The 19689-nt window shown below is 37.4% G+C and overlaps 3 protein-coding genes across 6 annotated transcripts; 1 reads left to right on the forward strand and 2 right to left on the reverse strand.

Annotated features, from left to right (window-relative positions):
• Nucleotides 1–798: 798 nt before the first annotated feature.
• Nucleotides 799–9377, forward strand: LOC137936999 (uncharacterized). 3 transcript variants are annotated; one of them, XR_011109600.1, is made up of 11 exons: nt 799–964; nt 1145–1271; nt 1828–1888; nt 2088–2220; nt 2528–2651; nt 3231–3287; nt 6219–6315; nt 7857–8061; nt 8208–8296; nt 8881–8941; nt 9044–9065. XR_011109600.1 is itself a non-coding variant. In XM_068782004.1 (10 exons), exons 1-10 carry the CDS (start codon nt 894–896, stop codon nt 9113–9115), a joined length of 1008 nt encoding a protein of 335 aa, XP_068638105.1. In that variant the 5' UTR covers nt 799–893; the 3' UTR covers nt 9116–9377. The 3 variants fall into 3 exon arrangements, 2 of the variants coding, with proteins under 2 accessions (XP_068638105.1, XP_068638106.1); XM_068782004.1 differs by lacking the exon at nt 8208–8296 and having other exon boundaries at nt 9044–9377; XM_068782005.1 differs by lacking the exons at nt 8208–8296; nt 8881–8941; nt 9044–9065 and adding an exon at nt 8622–8872.
• Nucleotides 9378–9578: 201 nt separating this feature from the next.
• Nucleotides 9579–10740, reverse strand: LOC137937041 (dehydration-responsive element-binding protein 1E-like). Of its 2 annotated transcripts, none has more exons than XM_068782071.1 (2): nt 10626–10740; nt 9579–10476 (listed from the first exon to the last, which is right to left on the reverse strand). In XM_068782071.1, the coding sequence occupies exons 1-2, from the start codon at nt 10654–10656 to the stop codon at nt 9782–9784; spliced, it is 726 nt and encodes a 241-aa protein (XP_068638172.1). In that variant the 5' UTR covers nt 10657–10740; the 3' UTR covers nt 9579–9781. The 2 variants fall into 2 exon arrangements, with proteins under 2 accessions (XP_068638172.1, XP_068638171.1); XM_068782070.1 differs by having other exon boundaries at nt 9579–10500.
• Nucleotides 10741–12574: 1834 nt separating this feature from the next.
• On the reverse strand, nt 12575–19007 carry LOC137936163 (mitogen-activated protein kinase kinase kinase NPK1-like). The gene is made up of 17 exons (XM_068780722.1): nt 18623–19007; nt 18493–18534; nt 17447–17512; nt 17223–17333; nt 17048–17128; nt 16889–16966; nt 16697–16779; nt 15680–15761; nt 15486–15586; nt 15187–15226; nt 14454–14513; nt 14312–14367; nt 14009–14225; nt 13641–13850; nt 13138–13463; nt 12969–13036; nt 12575–12872 (listed from the first exon to the last, which is right to left on the reverse strand). The coding sequence occupies exons 1-17, from the start codon at nt 18929–18931 to the stop codon at nt 12772–12774; spliced, it is 2031 nt and encodes a 676-aa protein (XP_068636823.1). The 5' UTR covers nt 18932–19007; the 3' UTR covers nt 12575–12771.
• Nucleotides 19008–19689: the final 682 nt, after the last annotated feature.

A 19689-nucleotide genomic window follows, 5' to 3' on the forward strand; every position in this document is an offset into this window, starting at 1 on the left:
GATAAGGTCCAATTTTGAGTAAACGGCTTCGTACATTGCAATGGAATGACAACAAAACAATAATGAACGACGACGACGATGGAGACGCTGGGTAGGAGGGAATGAGAGGCGACTGAGAAGGATTTTTTAGGAAGAGGTGATGGATGGAGGAAGGCTAGCGGAAGTGAGAATGAGAGGGAATGAAAGGAGTTGGTGGGAACGAGAGGCAACCGAGAGTGAGAGGGACTTCCGAGGTTGAGCTCCGGTGAACGACGAACAGCACAGAGACATTGGGCGGGAGGGAATGAGAAGCGATTGAGAAGGACTTTTGAGGAATAGGTGAGGAGCGATGAAGGCTAGGAAGAAGCTCACTGGCGACGCTAACAACAGGAAGAGGCAAGGCAATGGCGATGGCGATGGATGGCATAGGGGAAGGCGGGGCAATGGAGCGAGACAATGGGTGAGGCGAAGGCAAAATGAAAGGGAACGAGGGGTGATTCCCCTTCGCCGTTGATCAAAATCAAATGACTGTTTCCGATCATCCCTCTACTTCATACAAATATATATATATATATATATATATATATATATATTTATATAATGATTATTTTATTAAATAATTAATTTTTCCTTCGAGAAAAAACATGGGGCTTGCATGGCATGGGTTTTTCAATCTCTCTTTAAAAATAAAAAAATAAAAAATATAAATAAAATAAAGTAAATATCTCATTGGTGGAAGTTTCCATAGTTAAAACTTCGAACGAAACCACGACGGGCCATTTGTCAGCTTTTCTCGATCTGCATACCTTCGATTTTTATTTTTTCTTATCTTTATTTTATTTTTCTCCGTTTTAAGCGAATCGACATCTGAAGTTTCTTATAGTGGATGCTTTCTTAATCCCCATTCCTCCCCCATGCGAGTATTGAGCTTCCGTCTTCCTGCTATTATCACCGTCTCTGAGCGTCTTCTTTCCGCGCGAACCAGGTTCGCTTCTCCCGCCAAAGTCCCTCTCTTATTTATCACTCCTCGCAGTTACGCTCACCGAACTACTTGATGGATCTACATTGATTCGCATGCATCGAGTGACTCTAACGCTTTGAGAGTTTCCTTTTCCCGCTGCTTCCTTCTAAAATTGTCTTCATGTCCCGGGGCTTGTTTTTGCAGGCATTTCTTTCGACACGAGATTGAGAGGATCAATTTCGATCAGAAGATGTATCCTGAAATCAGATTCCAGGAGTCGCTCGAAAAGAAGAAAGCGGCTATTAGGAAGGACGGTCCGAGCAAGTTACAGGTTATTTCTTCGTTTCTTGATTTGGTCTCGTTGATACTCGATGCACATTGCTTTTGTATTGTGCTGCCTTTGCAAGATGCATTAATATTTTATTTAGTTTTAATTACAGTTATTGCCATGATCACCAGTTTAGACAAATTTGTGGCTGCAATCCTATGCGCTGAAATTTGATGCTCTACGATTCGATGAACTCTGCTCATATTGTCTGCCTTTTTCAATGGCGTCGATTGAATTTATAGTATTTTCGTATTCGGTGTTTTACCGAACTTTTCGCTTATTATTTTTACTCTGTTTGTTTTCGTCCGTATTATTCTACAGCGGTCCGCCTTTTTGTTTCGTTCTGTTGAAAGGTATTATTTATCATCTTCTTTGGTGCCCTTGAACATAGGGACTGCATTTCAGCTCGAACTCCAGTTATTTGAAAATTCGTGTTTTTTCAAAAATTATAGTCATTTGCTCTCTCTTTTCTCTCTCTCTCTCTTTACCCATCTCTCTTTAATTCCTGTTACTACAGTCGTTCTCATTCTTCCTTCTACCATGTTTCTGAAAACTTCAGGTGATTGCTGATTTTGATGCCACGTTGACAAGATACTGGATCAATGGTCGTCGTGGCCAGAGTGAGTTATATTCATACTTTCTAGCTTATCTAACTGCTGCTTTACTAGATATAGTATCTGTGGCAAAATTTCCATCTTTTTTTTTTTTTTGAAGTGGTGCGAAAAATGTTACTCTGGCTGCAGCCTGTTAACTTTATTGATCGGTTCCTGTTATTACACAATGACTATGAACATTTCTTACTGTCTACGTTTTTGGCAGGCAGTCATGGTCTGTTGCAGCAAGGAAATTCTGAATATGACAACAAGAGGCAGCAATTATATGATTATTATCATCCCTTGGAATTCTCACCAACTATTCCCATTGAGGAGAAAACAAAGCTTATGGAAGAGTGGTATAGTATCTGCTCCTTATCATCCATCTAGTTACTGGTGTTTGTCCTTCAGATGGTTAACATTCTAAAGAATGCCAACATGCTCAGGGTAAAAGAGGGAAGGACATGAAAATGCATACAATCAAGGGTGTGTTTGTTTTTAATCCTATTATTTGGACAGAAAGGATATTCAGCTAATCTAGTCAACTAAGGGCCGCATTGTTCTTCCTCCTGTCCCTCCTTTATCCTCTCACAAAAAAAAGGAAAAAGTTTTGAAAATAGAATAGAATAATAAAGTCTTAATGCGCTATATTTTTAATTGTTGCAGGTGGGGTAAAACACATGCTCTTCTTGTTGAGGGTGGCCTCACCATTGATTCCATAAAGAAATCTGTGGAAAATGCTTTTATTGCTTTTAGAGATGGTGTAGTGGAGCTGTTTGAATTCCTGGAGGTAGATTTTACTTGACATATATTAGGAACAGAGGCCTTAAACATGCTAGTTTAAGTTGGTCAAATGATTAATTGGCTTTCTATAGTGGTGGCAGTTATTTTTATCCTTAAAAGTTGATATCTTGTACATAGTAGGACCAAAGGATAAGAAATCTCATTATTTTGCAAATTGATCCATAATGTTGTTGGTATTTGAAGCACATTGTCTGTTTGCGGTGCTCAAACCTTGGGGCAAGGTTTTCGAATATGAAGATCAAACAAGTATAGATGTCTCACTTCAAACTTCTTAGCGTCAAATGATGTCTTCTTGAATTAAAGAAATGCATTAAATCACTTGCTTCACAGTATTTTTTTAGAGAAAGTTTCACAGCACAATATTCCACCCCCCACCCCTCACCCCTCACCCCATCCAACAGATTAGAAAGGAAAAGATAAGATGAGGAGGAAGAACAAAAGAAAGTTTCATAATACAATAATTTGGTCTTTTCATTTGTCATAAGTGAGTATGTTGTCTGTTCTTACTGTGCTATATAATCATGTGACCAAGCAGCCAGTATTTATACAATTTAATTTTTGACAGGAGAGAGAAGTGCCTGTTCTCATCTTTTCGGCGGGCTTGGCAGACATCATAGAAGAGGTTAGCATGGCAAGCTTTTCTTTCCCAAATTAAAGCATCTAGGGCTTGAAAGCTTGAGAACAGCATAAGCTCACTTATGACTGTGGCATGCGATTGTATTTTAGTGCCACATGTTTGCTAGTTTATTCTCTCAGGAACTGAAGAAATTGATTCTTTTATCTTGTGTGCATTTGTGCATATAGAGACATGGGCCACAGTGATCATAATTGTGATGGTTGTGGGGGGGTCCTGTGATAGATATGACTTTTGCCCACCTAAGTCAAGAGGAAAGAATATAGTTTCCTTATGAAGTGGAATAAAATTAAAAGTGTTTAAAGTATATAAAAGCAAGCTATTCTTTTGAGTCAAATTTGGTAATCTGTTTAAGTCTAAAGAGTCATTACCAAAGTGGGTTAGTGTAGTTCAAATCTAGTATTGGGAGGTCAGTTGGTGCTTAGCATTAGAAATAAAGCTTTCTGTTTTTGCAGGAGCATAGTTTCATCTGTGAATGTGTCTCCTTAAAGATGACACATACTGGTTTTGAATTCTTGAGACAATTGAGAGAGTCAGAGAGTTGACAACTTAGAAATGCATTTATCTTTTTGAATTCTGTTATTACTGTGGTATTATGACATGTAAAAAGGTTAAGTCACTATTTTTACCTGCCGTTTTACCATAGATACTTTGGTACTGCACCGTAGGTTCCACTGATCATGATAGTGCCAATGAAGTGGGAGCATTGTCCTGAAAGGCTCAAGGTGTGGCCAAGGTATTCAAACCCTTGATGTTACATCTCTGCCTCAAATCTAATGTGAAAATTTCATGCTTTCTCTTTTGCCTATCTCTTTTAATTTTTAATTTTTTAAAAAGCCTTTATTCTTTTTATTTGAAAGAAAGGAAAACTGGTAGGGACAAGTTAAAATAGGGCATTACTTTTTCTTAAATAGTGAAATCCAATGCAGTTTGTTAAAGGAAGATAATATTGGTGGAATACATTTTCAGAAATAAAATAACTATTGATGAACTAAATATTCTCCAATTATGCTAGGATAGAGGAGAAAGAAAGGTGGTCATCATGTTAACTAATGTCTTCTTAAGTTACCACTTCAGCACTTCTTAATAGCTAGAGTTTGTTTAGTGTGAGACAAGTGTACTAGTAACTTATGATACATTGAAGAAAGTTATATGTAATTTACTAATCCTGATTCTGCAAGAAACCACATTAATGCCTTTCTAGAACTGAAGTTAAGTTGGTTAACCATATTACTAATTATTTCTGTACTGTAAATAGTATCTTGGATTGTACTTTTAAGAGAGCAAGCATGATTTATCAGCAGTTTTCTGGTAATGTACGTGAACTTTTTTTTCCTGAACGATGTGTAGTTGGGCTATTGTTATAATCAAATTTGACACGGTTATAATCAGCTTCTTCTTAACCGACTATTTTGGCAGAACAAACTTATTATTTAGGTTTTGGTATTGAATTTTCTGTATTTTCCTTATTGAAAAATTCAGGTAACAAGTTTATTCAAGAACATAATGGACTATTGTTAAAATCAAGTTTGACACGGTTATAATCAAGATTTTCTTAACAGACTATAGTGGTAGAACAAACTTATTATTTAGGTTTTGGTATTGAATTTTCTGTATGTTCCTTACCACAAAACTAAGGTTACAAGTTTTGTTAATGGATAGTCCCACATGGATTAGTGAGTACAAAGATTTTGAGTTTATTAGTTGAGAAATAGGCTTCCTAAGTTGGTCAGTCATTTTGGGATGGGCTTTGGACCCAACTTCACAAGTTTATTCAAGAAAATAATGGACTATTTTTATAATCAAATTTGACATGGTTATAGTCAAGATTTTCTTAACTGGCTATAGTGGTAGAACAAACTTATTATTTAGGTTCTGGTATTGAATTTTCTCCGCAAAATTCAGGTTACAAGTTTATTCAATAAAACTTATAATATATCTTCACTATAGCAATAAGAAGGAAGACGGCCACATTCACATTCTCAGGTTTCAATATGCTCTTATTTCTAGAGAAATCTGCAGGCTATTTCTGGGGAAGCTATGGTGTCCAGTTGGGAGATTAAGTGACGACTCCCTGATAACAAATCTGACCAATCTATTAGGGATGATTTCATTTGTATATTCTCATGTTCTCAGGGATGGGAGGCGTCGATCATCCTTTGTAGTTAGATAGTGGGATCAAGGTCGTCCAAGGTTCACATACAGGATTTTTTATTTTTTAAATATTCATCTTCTTTCTCAATGGTGCCTGGGTATTGGGCACAAGTATATTTGAGGGTGGGTTTGAAGATTGTAATTTCTTTGCAATGAACTTGAATGTTTTGGGATTGAGAAATTGTTGGAAAACTCAACAAAATTAAGCAGGGGTGTTTTTACTGAGAAACCCATGAACTAATGGGATTTTTAGTTTTCTATGATGGAAGTTTGTGCCCTTGATTTGGTGGTTGTCTGAGGGCTTATGATCACATTTTCAATGCAAAACCGATCTCTTTGTTTTCTGCTCTTCATTTGGTTGCATCCTCTGTTCTTTCATTTTATGAAATTAAAAGGTACTCATTGACGTTGATCTTTTTATTTTCAAAGAGGCTACTGGATTTTGTGTTTTTTTTCTAGAAATAAGCTTTTTTATTGCTATTTTTTAAACAATGTATGTATGATACTTATAGGCAGTAATGAGCACGCTGCCCATGTTGAGCACTGCTTTCTTTATTGTGCTAATAATAATCATGGTAGATCTGAGTGATTCACCAGATTAATGAATCTGCCCTTCATTTTATTATGCGGTTTGTGGGGTTGCTCCAAATCTAAAGTCAGTAGAGTTGAACATGTTTCAACATGATGCTTTGGTAGCTAGCCTTGTTATTTGAAATATAGTGGTTAAATTCTTCTGTTGATTTTCGATCCTTCTTACTATAACAGGTCATGAGGCAAAAACTTCACAGATCTTTTAAAAATGTGAAGATTGTGTCAAACAGGATGGCGTTCGATGATAATGGTTGTCTGTTAGCTTTTAAAGGTATCTTTTGAAACTTCATCCCAGAATATTTTACAAAGAAAAATTCCATCTTGGTTCCTCACAAATCTTAATTCCAGTGTTCTTTGTAAAATTTAGCTTCCTTGTGCCTTTTCTTGTTCCTTGCTGGTGAACTTTTTGGGATGCAATTGGATGCAAAGATTCTGCTAGTTGCATTTTGAGTTTTATTAGTTTTTATATTAGGGGTATTTTTGACAGTTAAGTTATGATTCTAAAAACTTAGTTGTGTGAGGGTTCTTATTGTAATGAATCTGCTTTTTGATTAATATATGTAAGAGAAAAAATGGTCAAGCTTAATGCCCTGAAACCCTCTCTTTCACTTGCCGCAGACTATCCTCTCCCTCCACTCGTTTTTTCTTTCCTCTCTTTCTTTTTTCACTGTAATCTTTATCATTTCTCTCTTCCTTTCCTATTAATCTCTTCTTTGTAATGGGTGAACTACAAGTGGCTAATTATGGAGACAAAGTGTTTCTTCATATGCCATTGTGCAGAAACTTCATCACCTTTAAATTGTATGAGGATGGTGAGGAGCAAAGGCATTTTGTTGATTAAGTTGAATCTTTTTTTTTGTTTACTCGTGTAGGGGTAGTTCTGTCTCTTGACTTAAAATATTCTATAGTATGTTAATTATTTTGGATGGAAGAGTCTTTAACTATGTAAGTTATACTTAACGGAGTTAAAGTCAATTATTTCCCTAATCTCCTTAAGTGTATATTTCGTAGTGAAAGACATTTCTACCCTCAACAACTAACATGTATTATACTATTCTAAGTCAGGAGATAGAAATGCTCCTAGATGAGTAAATAAAACGGAAAGATTAACTTAATTAAAAAAATGTCTTGCATTTCACTCTCTCTCAACAAAAACAACCTAGGGTATTGTCGAGGTCAAATTTCTGTTGATACAAATGCTAGTAAGAAGCTGCCTTTCTTCTTGATTGATTAGGTCCTTAAGCCACCTTTCATTATTCCTTGATGCAAAAAGAAAGAAAGAAGTAAATTTGTAATGAAGGAGAATTTGGAAACTTGGCATGTTGGTGATCACTTGTTCCTAAACCTTCTTTCTTTAAAGTGTGTCTAGGGCACATTGCCTGGGTTTGCGGGAAAATGAGGCAAAGTTGGTCTAGGACCTTGGTAGTTGCTTTTGATCAAATTTATCATAGCATTTATGGTGGTTTGCAGTATATGAGGTTCCCAGTCTAGGTGGCCTAAACCCATGTTGTGTCAGCAGATCCAACAAGTCGTGTCTAGCAGTAATTTTAACATTAGGCCAGTATTAGTGTTTTACTGTAAAAAAATATTTCTCTATGATTTAAAATAGAAAATTTTGATCCCATATGCATCTCAAAGTTAGCATGTCTTGAATGACTGGAAGTAGTTGGAATTGAGTGGTCATCTTATTATATAGCAAACATTGATAGTGTTTGTGTTGCATTTTACAACAAATATATATATATATATATATATATATATATATATATATATATATATATTGATTATATTTAACTGACTATTTGTTGATAGGGAAAACAATTCATGTCCTGAACAAGAATGAGCATGCACTTGATATGGCTGCTCCTCTTCATGATCATATTGGCAGTGATGGGCCAAACAATGACAACTCATCAATGAAGAAACGGACAAATGTGTTACTTCTTGGTGATCACATCGGAGATCTTGGCATGTCGGATGGTTTGAATTATGAGAACCGGATTACAGTTGGATTTCTGTAAGTGATTATATATCGCATTGAGATCAACAGCTAAACAAAAAAAAAAAATTATTAGCTCTGGGAGCTCCCATTTTACTGCCTTCTATGTTATTTTATGGAGACCTCTGTCTCACTATCGGAAACATTTCAATATGTGCTGACAGGGAAACTATCTTCCATGAATATAGTAGTGAATCTCCACTCTTTTTCCTGAGGAAAACCATCTACAGCCCCCTCCAAGAGCTACAATTATGTAATTCCTAATTTTATTGTAGGGAAATCTTTTCAGGTCTTTTTACCTCTGTTTTTGGCCTTCATTTTTTTTCTTATCATTCAAAAGAAAAATACTCTGTAATGAACTATTTAGCCTTTTGATTTTGTATCAACCATCTTAAATGCCTTGTTCACTGTCACCACCTTGTTTTTTTCTTGCGAGAGTCTCTAGTCTCTTCTCTTAATTGTTTGTAGTTCATATTTTATTTCATCATTCCTAATGGTACATCTATACTAATATTTTGTCATCTTTTACGGTTGCTGCTTTTTCATTATCTCACTTTCCTCTTTATAAAAAATGATAGTTCCATCTTCTCAGCAAATTGTCATGTTTTGCTGTCACCTTTCTCTGGCAATTGCTTATGACATAGCGTTGAAGGACTTTTTATCCACTCTGGCCTCCCAATATTTACCATGGTGAATTCTCATCTTTTATTTGTTTTGAATGAGCAGACCCTGGGTAATTGAAAATGCCTATTCGCATGTGAAAGGCATTTGCCAATGTACGTCAGATCTTGTTGAACACTCTATAAGAGTTGTGTTGAAACTGACTTGTTTTTGCAGGAATGACAATGTAGAAAAGTCCATTGGAAGTTACCGTGAAGCATTTGACATGGTTTACCTGGTGAGTTTATAATGGAGTGCCAACATCCTCATTTAGTTGAAGTTTAATTCTTCGTTTGTTCATTTATTTGATCAGTTGGCTTATCTGCTATTTGTTTCACAGAATGATGCCTCTATGTGGGGTGTAGTTGATCTGGTCTCACAGTTGTGCTCACCTACTGAAGGATTGCTTTAGTCTCAACATACTCTGAACAAGTAATTGGTTAGTTTTGTAGAATATAGATTTCCTTTGATAGTCAGATGTGAAAAGAGCCTGTGCCACATCTATGGAAGTGGGTATTTTTTGAAAGTGGGAACACAAATGCGTTGTCGATTAAATTTGAACGTATTTGATATGGTAGTTGATCGATCATAACGATTAATTTTTTGTCAAACAATGACTTATTGATCGATGGACTGATCAATTAAAATATTATCGTTGGTCCAAAAAAGTTAAGATGACCGATCATTGACAAGGGGATGATCAATCAAACAGAATTCTCTTTGGCTGTGCAATACAAATATGATCGATCAATGTATTTTCTATGATCGATTATGCTTTATGTTCCTTTAAGGGCACAGGTCTATTCAAAGGCCTTTCTTTCCCTTTGGTAAAATGAAGATGGAGGAAAAATCAAGTTCTATTCATCTAATTTTATTTTTCTTACTTTTAAACTATGATGTTATAATAACATCATATCTGGGTAACCATAGGAGAAACCTAATTGATCAGGGTTCCTTTGGCTCATCATCCTTTATAACATTGTCGGCTGCTTCTCAATGCATCAAAAAACTTCTTTTGATGCTAGGAGAACTCCCATAATTTATATGAGGAGACCGAGACTCTTCAGTATTCTGTTTATCATGAACCTGAAGCTCCAGACAGTGAGGAGAAATTCCAAAGAGAGAGGTCAGCATTATAGTCCACTAGTTCCTCCCAATGGAACCAACTCTCGAGACACGAGGGCTGAGAGTAAGAGTGAGAGAATAGCATTTGGTCATTTATGCTCTCCAGTGACGTCGGCACGCTGAATGCGGCGTTATCCAACTCATCTGAGCAAATCTGCATCTCCGGCGAAGTGTCACCTTCAGACACGCTGTCAGATCCTTCCACTGGGCGAAACATCTCCGCCGCCTCCACAGCTGCCCTGCGAATGTCCACCGCGTCACCTGTATCCGGTATCGGCAGTAGCCATGCCGAATCCGCGAAATTGAGGCAAGCTGATCTACCACGGAAAGCCATGGCCGTCACGTCATGCGCTCGCGCTGCCATCTCGGCCGTCGGATAAGTCCCCAGCCAAATCCTCGTCTTGGTATTCGGTTCGCGGACCTCGCACACCCATTTCCCACCGTTTCGGCGCCTCACGCCTCGGTAAACCGGGTGTCGCGTCTCCCGGAACTTCTTCCGTCCGGCTCTTTTCTTCGGACAATTGGATGCCAATTTGAGATACACATCCTCGTCGGAGAAGACCGCATCCGAACCGCTGGCGGATGGCGACGCGGGGTCGGCTGATCTCAGAGAAGCGCCGCTGTCGTTGCTCCCAAAGCTTTCCATTTCTGTGACCAGTAAGTGGAGAAGATCTGTTAATCGAGATTCGAGAAGAAGAACGTTGAGTGAGAATTTTGATTTGGGGATTTGGAGGGGAGAAATGGGTTTTATAAGAAAAAGGTAAAGAGCACGCGAATACGGAATTGCGAAGAGGTACCAGGCTGTAAGAGTTCCCAGAATGCTGGCATGGCAGTGACGACCACGAGTTGACTGGTTTTCCGGACTAGATTCCAGGAGTTTGAGTTTCGGGGCAGTTTCCGGTGTCCCAAAGCTTTTCTGTCCAACACTGGACACGATCTATACGCGAACTGGAAAGGTTTTCTTGACTTTTATGATTTTCTTCTTTTAACGTTTCCGTGGCTAATGGGTTACTCCACACTTAATTGAATTGAATTGAGGTGGGGGGTTAGTCCCCTAAATGGATTTTTAAAGTTTAAGTTCATGTCCAACATGACGATCATGTCAGTCAGATATGCATCGGAAAGCAATTTCCAATGTTAGTGCCCCAATATGAGAAAAACATAAAAAATAAGAGCATCCTAAACCCTTACAGTACACTTAATTATAATATAATCCTTAAACACTAAATTAAGTAAAATAACCATTATTACTACACGAATAAGTTATTTAATTTATAATTAAATATATTAATATATATATTAATTGAATTAGATATTTTATTATGTATTAATATGGTAATTACATGAGATAATGAAATATGCATATGATTAATTACAAATAATAAATAAATAATTTTATAAATAACAAAAACGAAAGTAATACATTAAGTTATTAATTACGTTGAGTTATTAATTTATTACTAATATATGATATACTTTAACCTAAAAAAAAATAATTGAAGAGAAAATTCATCTAATCATAACTTTAACACACTATATATTTATACATAATATATTTTATGTATTATTAATTAATAATATATTATCACAAAATTTAAAAACATTGGTTTAATTAACTATATCAATCGGATAATTATGCAAAAATAATTTATCAAATATTTATTTTAATAATATTTTAATTATGACAATTAAATCACTATTTTAATATAGTAATTATAAAATAAATATATTAAATAAATAAAATAATTATTTTTATAAATAAAATTTATAAATTAATGATTTTTATGACAATAATTTAATTTTTCTTAACTTAGGAAATATTAAATCATCGTCGTCTTCCTCAACGGGCAATGGCGACAGGCCAGTGGGCAACGACGACGGCGGCCCTCCGATGGTACGCCGAGAGGGAGAAGAGAGGGAGGCCGAGAGGCTCTGCAACAAATGCTCGACCTCCCGTGCTCTGCCACGAAGGTCGAGAGGGAGAGGAGAGGGAAGATGGTCAGAGGGGAGGAGAAGAGAGGAATGCCGAGAGAGAAGAGAAGACGTCGCCGAGGGAGGAACCCGGTGAATAGCGAGTCATTCATATTATTTTATTGAATTTTTTATTGCAATACAATAAAGGTACGACTGATCTATTATAAATCAAAAACTTTTCGTCAAACAAAGATCTTCCTTCGAGGCTCGAGGGATAAAAACACATTTTTTTATTTAATATTAACTTAATATTACCTCTCCCTCTCGATCTCTATCACAGAGCCTCTCGGTTTCCCGTACTCTACAACGGAGGTCGAGAGGGAGAGGCCGTAGAGAGGGAGACCGAAGAGGGACGATGGAGATGAAGAGGGAGACCAGAGAGGGACGGTGGAGACGAGAGAGGGAGCAGAGAGCTCGGGTTTAGGGAGACTACAGAAGGACTGCGGGAACGAGAGGGGGTGCGGGAACGAAATGGCAAAACTTAGTGAGAGGGTGTGCGGTAGAGAGAACCCCGCCCTCATTTCATGTACATGATTCTCAAAATCGGGTAGAAAGCACTTTCTGCCGTTTACTCTTGGGACATGATCTCTTGAGTCATGGATGATCATGTACATGATATGAAGTTTGGCGCTCCCTAACGACTTCAGGACATGAACCCCCCATTAAATGAATTGATTCCACTTCGATTCATCGTAATTAAACATGATGACTCACACCATACGTGCAACTTTTCTTCAACTGAATATAAAAAAAAAAATAATGCTCACAAAGCTGAAACACAAAACTGCAGGCTGCATTGCAAGGCCTATTGGTTATTCAACTGAGATAATATGGATGGAAAAGAAGACATTCATTACTCCACCTGTTGAGAAAATTGAGATACACGTAGAGCTCAATAGGGATTATACAACTTCATCAAATGAAATATAGGATAAAAACTAAAGATATATATATGCCGAGAGAACCCTTTCATATTCCAGGAGATATGAATCGTAATCTGTCTCTCTTTCTATTTAAGCCCCTATCATTTGGAGAAGATGTTTTCCCTGCACCTACCAAACGCTTCACCTCTGCATTTACAATGAATGGAAATATACTTGAGATGGAAACCTTTGACTTTGTTATTGAGTAAGAAACATAGGATATAATATAGCAGACCCACTGACCTCGTTCCCTTTCTAGTTCTTCGTCCAGTTCTTCCTTCCACTTCTTTTGCCTCTCAGAGAAGCTTAGACTGTGTTCAGATGTGATAGGAAACAAGTACACACATGGCCCATCAAATCAAAGAATTTCATGTTGTCCAAACTAAAATTTATTTAACTGTTCCAAACTAACCTTGGGCTACAAGGCTTCTGATGAGTCCATTCATTCAGCTGAGGTGAAGGAATTTCTTTCAAAATCTGATTGTTTGCAGCACCATTTGTAGAGAAACGTCTGCTACAGCTAACGGGGCTACTCGTATTTGCTTCATCGGCAAACTTGGGAGAAGCCCCACTAGCTACCCTGTTAGGTGATGGCCTGCCTTTGGGAGGTAACTTAGAGCAACTTGCAGGATCTTCTTCCGATGTGGCTCCAGAAACAGCTGGACGACAAGGAGAAGTATTCAAGGAATTGTAAAATTCCTCGTATAATGGGGACTGTAGTTTCTTTAATTCCAGAGCCTGACACAACACAGTCATTTGCATCAAAATATAGTGTCTATATACGGTTGAGTTACAAGGTGAAACTTGAAATACGTTGCACGCTGAGCATAATGTTGTGGCACACCTTCATTGGTGAAATAACTGAAAAAATCCTCATAATTTGGAGAATGAATGCATAACAAAGAAATTTATTACCTTCTCATCTAGGAATGCCCTAATTTTTGACTCTGTCACTTCATCATCTTCCTCACTCACAGGTCCACAAGGGAATGTGAAATCATTCTTCCCTTCCTGAAAAGTTTCAATTCTGCTGGAAGTATTAACTGTTTCAGTAAAGTCTTTCTCTGGATTTCCATCAAACTTACATGGCCAATCATCAATAGGCTCTGACATGGGGTTGTAACTCTATAAAGAATAAAAATTCCACAAGTACACAATCACCACATAAGCTCCTTGTTCCCATCAAGTACAATAACACACTAGCAAGGCAGAATACATCTTACTTTCTTTCTTCGAACAAAAAAAAAAAAAAGAAAAAAAAAACAAAGAGGAAAACTGATTACCTTAGTAAAGGGATCTATCATCGGAGAAATCAGACCTGAGGATGCTCCCTCATCAAAACCATCTAGCTGGCACATGTCATCTGAGTTATTTGTCCTCCACATTTCTCCTATTCCTGAGAGCCTCTCAGGGTATATAGTTGAACACCCGACATTGTCTACCTTTCTAATGTCTCTTGAGAATCTGAAGGTATCCCCCGTCCCTGTCATAGGGCTAGGCCTGCAGTTTAGGGGTCAATGTCTTCTCATCGTGCTAATATTACTTGAAGAATGCTCAATGGATCAAATAATAAAATACCCACTTACGAGTTAATTGGATGGAGGCCTCCTGCCATAAAGGAGCTGGTGGAAGATTCTTGATTCTGATTAAAATATTGCATCAGTAGGAGAAAATGTGGAGGAACAGAAAATGAGCACAATGTGAAAAGTCAAAGATAATTGAGCAAACCCCAACAGAAGTACGGAACACTTGACGGTTGTCTGGCAGCTTCCCAGTAACAAAAGGATGCTGTATACAATAGAGAAACCAACTTGAGAAAGCGAGAAACAGAGACAGAGTGGGATAGAGAATGAACCCTGTAGGCCATCCCCAAGAGGCGTGGAAATTAAGGCCCCAATTGGTAGAAAAAAACCCACAAGCCCATGGGGTTATTCTGCGATTGGAAGAACTAAGGAAAAAGTAAAACAGAGCGATATTTTCATTCTTTGCCACTGTAAATAGGAAAACGAAGAGAGCAATATTTTTCTTTTAGTTGTCTTTACCTTTACAATAATAGAAAAAAAAGGTGGTAATTCGCTATGCAGGTTCATGATTAATAAAATAACTCAACTTGATGCAGTCAAACAAGTTGAGCAGTATAAGACCATGAGTTTGTTTGCACAGAGGTTTTCTTCTTCTGGTATGTCAAAGGATTCCAGGGTTATTTACATTATTCATATGATGGTCCTCTGCAGTATGGAATGATAAAATGCCTTCTGTCTCGTTTAGCCTTGCTAGCTGGGAGGATAAGGAGAAGGAAAGATATTCCAACTGCTGTGTATAATGGCACATCATATTGCCAATTCACTTCACATTAATCAGCAATAAGTTTGACCAATGTAACAACGTGTGCTCATATTATAACTCATCATTTAGTTCAGTAAAATTCTACATGAAACAAAACTTTGTGGATCTGTCTTACCTGCAATAAATCAGAAGCAGCTGCCCTCAAGTTTGGTTCCCTGGCAGCAAGTGTACAAGTCAATCTAAAAGAACACAACTGAAATCCAGAAAGCACTTAGAGGAAAACTCAAAAGTGGAGTCAATCAAACTCTAAAATGTTCTACTCTAGATAAGGACGTGTGTTGTCATATCAAAACTCATTACAGCGACTGGAACTAACAAGTACACACGAAACTTGAGAATCTGTAATGCCAAAAAAAACCACATTTGCTAGCTAAAATACAATGAACACATGAAAAATGAATGAATGATATATACTTCTGTAAACACTTTAACAGAAAATCCTTTGCTTCCGCAGACAGATGGTCAGGTATAGGAGGATGTGATTTTGTTGTTCCAATATAGAATAGAGCAGCAACCTGCAAGTACAAGATCTTTTAAATTTGGGAAGTTCACTTCAACTACAATGTACAATGATGAACCAAAAAAAGAAGAGAAAAGAAAAAAGGTACCTCTTGATATTGTTGGCTCCACGGAGGTTTTCCAGTAGCCATTTCAATAACAGTGCATCCAACACTCCATATGTCAGCAGAACTAAGCCAAGGTATAATTGAAAAAATCAGAAACAGAACTTTTTATATTACAAATGGATTTGAGGGAACAAATCTACAAAGAAGAAAATGTAAGTTCACCAAGCATTTATGTCAATCATAATACACTCAAGAGTTCAGATGTCTGCATATCTACACTATTACCTAGACAATGTGATATTGAACTTCTTATTGGGCAGTACAGGTATGAACGCCCACACATGTATATTTTTCAGCGCATGGAAGGAAGTTTAGCATGAAGAAGTTAAAAATGAAAATCTTAAATCTCATTAGGTATAGGATAGAATAGGTTATACAATTCAAAGGCTTCTAGATAATTCATTCTTGCCATTGGCCAATAGTTTTCGTGATCTCCCTCTCCCCTCTCTCACCTGCTGCCTGGCTTCTAGATAATTCATTCTTGCCAATGGCCAATAGTTTTCATGATCACCCCCTCCTTCCCTCTCTCACTCACAGCCTGGCTTCTAGATAATGGCCAATAGTTTTCATGATCACCCCTCTCCTTCCCTCTCTCACCTACTGCCTGACCTCTTGATAATGATTCTGCCAACAGCAAATAGTTTTCATGATCACCTCCCCCTTCCCTCTCTCACCTATGCGCCTCAGAAGTTCTGGAAATTGCAGCCACCATATTCACTCCCCCCCCCCCCCCCCCCCCCCCCCTATTGCCTGACCTCTTGATAATGATTCTGCCAACAGCAAATAGTTTTCATGATCACCTCCCCCTTCCCTCTCTCACCTATGCGCCTCAGAAATTCTGGAAATTGCAGCCACTAGGGTTTAGAACACAGTACAATTTGGAATGTAACACAATCATGTGAAGTTCAAGATATGACTTTTCTAGCACATACGGAACTAGTGAAAAAACCATTCTGCATTTAACATTTATAAGAGGAGGAAAATTATTTTAATCCTTACAAGGTGTGACCAGTTTGGAGAATGACTTCTGGGGCCATCCAATATGGAGTACCCTTCATTGACTTTGCTCCTGATAAAGTTGCCTATCATAGTCACATGAGAAACAAACTCAAAGGTCAGCTAAAGACAAAGGAAAGTTACAAAACTACCACCAAAAAGGTTATGTGTTGCCCAAACATAACTGATTCCTACCAGTTCAACCACTTGTTTTGATGCTCCAAAATCAGCAAGTTTGATGCAACCTTTGTTGTCCACAAGAATATTTGCCCCCTGAGTTTAGAATTTCATTCAATGAGCTTATTAAGAAATTAATGAAAGACAGAAAGCAGTGTTCTATAGTATGGCACCTACTTTAATATCTCTGTGTATAATTCCATTACAGTGGAGATACTCCAGACCCTGCAATAGTTGCTTTGTGTACATTCTTATAACCTGCTCAGCAGATGTAAAATCAGCACGGGTCTAGAAACATACCACTTTGTGCAGTTTAATTTCAATCTCAAATTGACAAGCACAGGCTACTTACAGCTTCAGGAAAGGATCCAAATTTCCCAAGCAATGATGAAATGGATCCACCTGGAACAAATTCTAACAAAATATTTAAGGTTTCGTCCTCCCTTGCTGTTCCCAAGTATCTCTGTCCAAAAGGACAAAAAACTATGACTAAATAACCGTAACGTAAAATGCACACATATACCTGCATCCTCACAGATAGATAGATAGAGAGAGAGAGAGAGAGAGAGCACCCACAACTATGTTTGAATGAGATAGGTTCTTAAGAAGTTTGACTTCCTCCTCAAGGTCCCGTATATGAGTCTACAGAAAAAAACTCTAGAATTAAAAATACTCATTGTTGGTTTCATTCAAACATTAACATTATTTAGAATCTGAAAATTGAACACAAAGTGAGAAAGTAATCGACAGCCTAAACAGTACAAATTATTGCCTTAGTTTCACTAATTGAATTAGAAATCTAAAGAAAAGAAAATCTTGAAAAAATTATTGACTTAAATCAGGAAATTGAACACAAATAAGAAAATAATCGACAGCCTAAAATTACAAATTACTACCTAAGTTTAACTAACTGAATTACAAATCTGAAGAACAACAGGTCTTAAAAAAATACACATAGCAACATCTGATCCAAAGTAATAAAATTTATATTAATAAGAAACCATAAGTAAATATACAGAAGTCAGCATACTGATCATAGTGAATCAAGAAGCTTAAATATGTTTGAACTTTGAAAATCTAGACTGAAGTGGTTCAGGCCTTTGGCTCAATGACCATAGGGTGGTTTCCAGTGCAATATCTTAGGTTCAAGACTCCTGAAGGGTATTGGGTGTAGTCTGCTTGTGTAATCATCATCTAAAAGAAAGAAAAAAATCTGGACCCAAATTTAAAATGAATGTTTATTATGCTATCTTTGTAACTTCTTATGATCAACACGTTTAAATTGAAAAACTAAAGCAGCATCATTTTCAAAAACCCAAGTATAAACTTTTAAACTTGAATACATCTCAACCGATTCATCGATAACCAACCAATAGTTTGTAAAAACAACAGAAAAGAAAAGAAAAGAGATCCTATTATAAAAACAAAAGAAAAGAAAGAAACGATTGGATTCATACAAGAAAGCAAAATTCCATAATGTACAGAACAATGGCATCTAAACTGCCGAATGGTTACATAAGCTAAGATCAATGGCTCACTTTAACAGATGTTTGCTCACGTTTTTTACATTAGACTGAAGTTAAAAAAGAAAATTCTCAGCCCAAACAAAGAAGGATACTTACTTGGGCCCTCTCCTTGGAAGCACCATTAGCCGCGATAGAAACCTAAAATGGCAAACAAAGACAATCTTACAGAGAAAAACAACAGCAAGAAAGAGAAAAAAATGCAAAAATAGAATGAGGGAAAAAAAACCTGCTTGACGGCTAGAAGCTCGCCGGAATCCAAATTCATACCCATGTACACACGGCCGTATGCCCCAGAACCAATCAACTCACCCTTGCGCCACCGAATCTGCGGCGCAGTGACGTCGTCTTCCACTGCCGCTGCCGTCGTCGCTGCTGGCGGAAGCAGCGGTGATAAGCGTGACCTGGAAAGCAACCCAACTCTCGACTTGCGAAGACAAGATCCGATCTTTTCCGCAATACCTGAACCCAAACCCTCTTTCCTTTCCTCTCCATTGAAAACCAGGGATCGACGAACAGAACCCAGAAACTCTTGCATTTTCCTTCTTCTGCTTCTCTATTCAGGGGCTACGTTTACATAGCCGTTGGGCAATCGAAAGACAAAGTAGTGAGAGTGAGGGAGTGCAGCCGTGCAGGCGGTGAAAAATGATCTTTGGAGATTTTATGTGAATTTTTTAGATGATTTGAGCCTCGGTCGAGTGCCCACTTATTAAGAAGATTCTTTCCCCTTCCTCACTTTTTTCAAAAAAATTACTCCTTTTTCTTCCCAAACTGCCCCTCATAGCCGTTACCCCAAGTTTTATTAATTTTCCTCGACCGACCCTTTTGAAGGAAAAGCGCGAATGAAGAGTTGCGATCGACACAACTGTATGTGATCTGGACCGCCGATTTCTTGCATCATGAGATGTTGATGTTACTCATTAATACTCAACATGGAGGGCTGGACTTTCCTAATACTGGTTTAGACCCCCCCCATGTAAAAAGAATTCCAATATAAAAATAAGTGATTTGTTCTCGTGGTGGCAAATTAAAGATGATGATGAGGTTAGTGCATCAGATTATGAAAATGAACTTGAATTGCTTCTAAAAAAATCAATTCATAGTTTAAATAAGTGTAAGGAAAAATTTAATGCGCAAAGACATGAGATTGCAAAGCTCAAAGAGTAGCTTATTGCCTTGAAGGAAGCAAATGAAATCCATATGACTAATGCTTCAAGGCAAAGTGCGTTGATATAAAAATTATCATTTGATAGACTTGATTTTAAAAAGAAGAGCATTGAATTAGACCAACAAGTC

The sequence above is a fragment of the Aristolochia californica genome, unplaced genomic scaffold, assembly GCF_029961685.1.
Source record: "Aristolochia californica isolate CCGP_79_NKW_82.1479 unplaced genomic scaffold, dmAriCali1.0.hap1 SCAF_7, whole genome shotgun sequence".
In the NCBI taxonomy this organism is placed as follows: domain Eukaryota; kingdom Viridiplantae; phylum Streptophyta; class Magnoliopsida; order Piperales; family Aristolochiaceae; genus Aristolochia; species Aristolochia californica.